This window comes from Etheostoma spectabile, chromosome 19 (assembly GCF_008692095.1).
Source record: "Etheostoma spectabile isolate EspeVRDwgs_2016 chromosome 19, UIUC_Espe_1.0, whole genome shotgun sequence".
In the NCBI taxonomy this organism is placed as follows: Eukaryota; Metazoa; Chordata; class Actinopteri; order Perciformes; family Percidae; genus Etheostoma; species Etheostoma spectabile.
The window spans coordinates 15,606,071-15,610,177 of NC_045751.1; the positions used below are offsets into that span (position 1 = coordinate 15,606,071).

The 4,107-nt window shown below is 38.3% G+C and overlaps 1 protein-coding gene across 6 annotated transcripts in view; it reads right to left on the reverse strand.

Annotated features, from left to right (window-relative positions):
- map4k2 (mitogen-activated protein kinase kinase kinase kinase 2) overlaps nt 1-4,107 on the reverse strand; it is a 42,856-nt gene that overhangs the window by 26,371 nt on the left and 12,378 nt on the right. For all 6 annotated transcript variants that reach the window (XM_032544593.1, XM_032544598.1, XM_032544597.1 and 3 more), the window contains one exon: nt 859-916. In XM_032544593.1, the coding sequence (XP_032400484.1) occupies nt 859-916 (58 nt within the window). The remainder of the gene's footprint in view (nt 1-858; nt 917-4,107) is intronic.

Here is a 4,107-nt window from a genome sequence, read left to right on the forward strand (position 1 = left end):
GATGTCCTCATACCTTAACATAACTGTCACTGATTTTAAACATGTGGTTGTGAAACTGTTGCAGTTTGTTTAGGAATAAGGTAGTGTATATCAAAGATGTTTCATTTCCGGTATTGTTCAGGTGCCACTGGAAATTCCATCGGATGTCTCTAATTTACAGCCGGATGTCCGATGCCTTCCTCTTTCTTTGTGTTGGCATTATAACCTAAGGTGGATTTATAAGGACTATGGTTAACTGTAAATCCAGACAACTAGCTAGACTATCTGTCCAATCTGTGTTTTCTGTTGCACAACTGAAACAACTTTTGAACTTACACATGTTCCACCAGACAAGTTCCTTCTTGAAGCTATTTTGCAGTGGAATCGTTGCACCATTTAACAAAAAAATCAACAAATAAATCCACTGTGTAGCAACACTGTTAAAGGCGCTTTGTATGTCACACTTTGCAAAATGGGTACAGTAAATTATAATAGAAATATCTATAATCTGTTAAAATTTTGGTTGCAATCTGTGTGACAACGTACAATATCTATTTGGAGGTATGTCAGATTGTGTAATGATTGTGTGGTGAATTGTAGCTCAATATGAACAGAACAAATTTACTGTATATCAAAGACATGTCATCAACTCACATCTTTATTAGAAAGTGGCACTCACATATAGGCCTAGCTTAGCACAAAGACTGAAAACAAGAGGAATCTGCAAATCCTGTCCTGTGCTAAGACTTATGAAACTGCTATTTATCAAAAGCATAGTTCCCAAAATGTCACTACTGATTTACAATTAAATTTAAATAATTATAAAAAATCTATCACTGCTGTTTTGCAAATAAGCAGATGTGAGCATGTGTAACATACCAGGGTCTAGCTTGACAATCTTGATAGCTGCCCGTTCAGACGTCTTGATGTTTCGAGCCTGAAAGAGATAGAAAATGTACAAGAGTCTATGTAATAAATAAATAGAACTATATGCACTATATACTATACTTTTTACTGTACACAGGACTGGGTCCAAAGCATATTAAAAAAAACAGTAAAGTTAAAAAGGAGTTGAAGCCATTTGAGTTCAGAATTCAATCTCCTACACAAACAAGTTCCTCCTTGTATCCTCCTTGCTCCTTGTATTCTGGTGACAATGACTGATGATCTACACACCATGGTCGATTTAGACCATTTTTAATGGGGGGGGGCTCAAGCCCCCTAAAAAGTAATAATAATAACTTATGACAATAAATTATTTCACTAGTAAATTGCTGTTAAACGACAAAAACAATCCAGATTAGAAAAGGATATTTTACAATGACTTTGAATGCACCAGGCTACCAGTTTCAGGTGAACACAACGTCTATGCTGTTTTTCCCACAACGGAAGCTGCCTACACACGGTTACGTCCCGGTGTTGGAATCCTCTACAGTGAAATACAGTAACACTTTACACCATTTAATTAATAATAATTAGCTGTCAACTAGCTAACATTGCCTGCTTTCAAGTGTAACTATGGTGTTAACAGAGAGCACCAGAGAGAAGCATTTCAGTGGCACCAAAATCAGCGTTGCTACTTGGTCCGGTAGATAACGGTTGTTTAGGTACCGGTGCCATATTATCACTGGGTTTTGGCACCCAACCCTACTTACAAATCTCTCAAAGCTCTTAAGAATGTGCAGGTTTTCACAAACACCCTAATGAACACTCACTTACACATACATGTGCACTTGATGTGCACCTTTTCATTGCATTCAAGCAACAAATCTGTGCAGTGATGAGGGCTTGCAAATCAGGGGCACACTGCAAGCCAATCTCAAAAAGTAAGAGAGATTTAGGAGAAAAACACACAAATATTCTTGCATGAACTCCATTGTTGTTAATCTATCACATCATGACCAGATATAGTGTGTGAAGACATTAAGTCATGGTTGGAACTCTGCCACCTGCCTGCTCCGTTAAGGTAAGTAAACCTGGGCATATATCCAACTGCACAGTATGCTATCTTGAAGATGAAGACTTAGAAATACTTCAGCTCACTGTCCCACCTTGGCTTTGACCTTGTATTGATTCCAGAGCACAGAAATCAATATAAATAGTATTGGCACATGGAGCTCTTTCCTACTGGCAGTCCCAGACAAGCCCCAGGTGAGTCAGAGAGTGAGATTGATAGCAGTATCACTTACTACAGACTTATTCTTTGACCATGTGATGCTTATTGTATGAGTCACCACACACATTTGAATTCATGATCTTGGATCCCTGAAGATTCACAGCAGATTTACTGGCAATCTGGCTTGTATTCTGTTGATACATATGGAGCTGGACATGTGTTAAATGAACAGTCCAACTGACAGACGGACTAATGAATCAACATCACCATCATTAGAAAAGCAATGCAAAAAAGATAAAATGGCAGACAATTAAAACTAGCTCATTTTAAAGACCCTATGTGTAGAACTTTGTGACTTTAACATCTTTTTTTTAACTTTATTTTTACTCTCAGTAGTCATATTATCCATAGTCTTGTTGACAGCGTCAGCCGGATGTCCATCATTTGAAGAGGGCATGAAAGCCTTCCTAACTTCACCTTCAGAAGTCTGAGTTGGTCAAAATAAGTGAGTATCTTTGAAATTTACAAAAAAAAAAAACATATTATAAAATTCTCTTGTGTTACTGAAAGCATAGTCTAATTTACAGGAGTTTAATTTACAGGAGAGTTCCGGTGCTGCCGGTGGTTCCGCCGGATGTTGGTTGCCGCAACGCCATGCCTGCGTCCAGTGCTTAGCACCGCCCAAGACGATTGTGATTGGTTTAAAGAAATGCCAAGAAACGGGAGAACGTTTTTCTCCCATCCTGAAATATGAATTGTGTGGACTGGCCAAAACTTAACCCCACAGCGCTGTGGAGGAAGGTCTGGCAAAGCGAGACAATATTATCCATTACAGTTTGACATAGGAACATAGGAATACAACAACAACAACAACAACATAGGAGTAAGTAAAACATGAATAGATAATAATGGATAAATAAATATTATAAGATACTATTAAATAATAAAACAATTTAAATAATTTAAAAGAAAACAAAAATATACTAACCGATTGGATTAATAACAAATAAAATGATCATACATCCATATAGCTATCTTCTAAGGGTTTGAGGGATAGGTGTGTTGGGTCACAACATTAACCAGCCTGTCTAGATAATTGGGGTTAGCAATGCATAGCCCATAAGGTGAGTTAAGGCAATCACTGCATTAATAAGCTCATTATAGGAATCCATCTCTTTTCAAATATCTTCTACTTTCACATCTCATTAATTATTTTGTTTATCAAAAATTGAAATTTCCAGTAGGGCCTTTCAGGGCTTCAAAATCAGTGTCCCTGGGTTGGATGCTCTCAGCCAGAATGTCTATTTTCATACGATCACCAGGAGATGCAGAGGCAGTGTTAAAATCCAACACAGAGGGGCTTTAAGTCAATCTGGCATAAATCCCATTGAACTTTCATTTGCTATCAACGATTCAACAAGCAAGCTATAGTTTCACACTGATAAGCAGCAACCAAGCTCTCAAATTAACCGCTGCAGTCAGTTCACTTCCATATTCTGATGTGAAAATGCAATGTACAGGTGGACAGCATCTGAGCAAATGCCTAGGTAGATACATTCATTCATTCAGTACAGTCTGCAGAATATTTGAGTCAAAACATAACTGTCAAAGTAGTCCAGTAGCAATCCTAATCAGTCAGGGGAAATCTGTGACCCAAATTATTTGGATGACATCAGAGGTGATGGTGGATGTTGTTTCAAAGCAGCTATATTGTGTTTTCAACTTCCTCTATTCTTCCTGGGAGTATCAGTCATCCCGATTCAGGGACTGCACTAACGTCAGACGGACTGCATTTCACTCTTCGCATCCACAACAAATGAAGCAGCCACCAATAGGATAAGCAGGTCGCCCCAACACAACCTGTGGCTCAGCCGCTGTCACTTCCTGTTTTCTTTCCTGTTCTACTGCAGTGCTTCCTGTGACTACAGTGATAGTAACGTCTCTGAGTAGATTTGTTCATAACCAAGCCTGAAATAACAGCAGTTTAGTTACATACAAACTTAGAGAGGAAG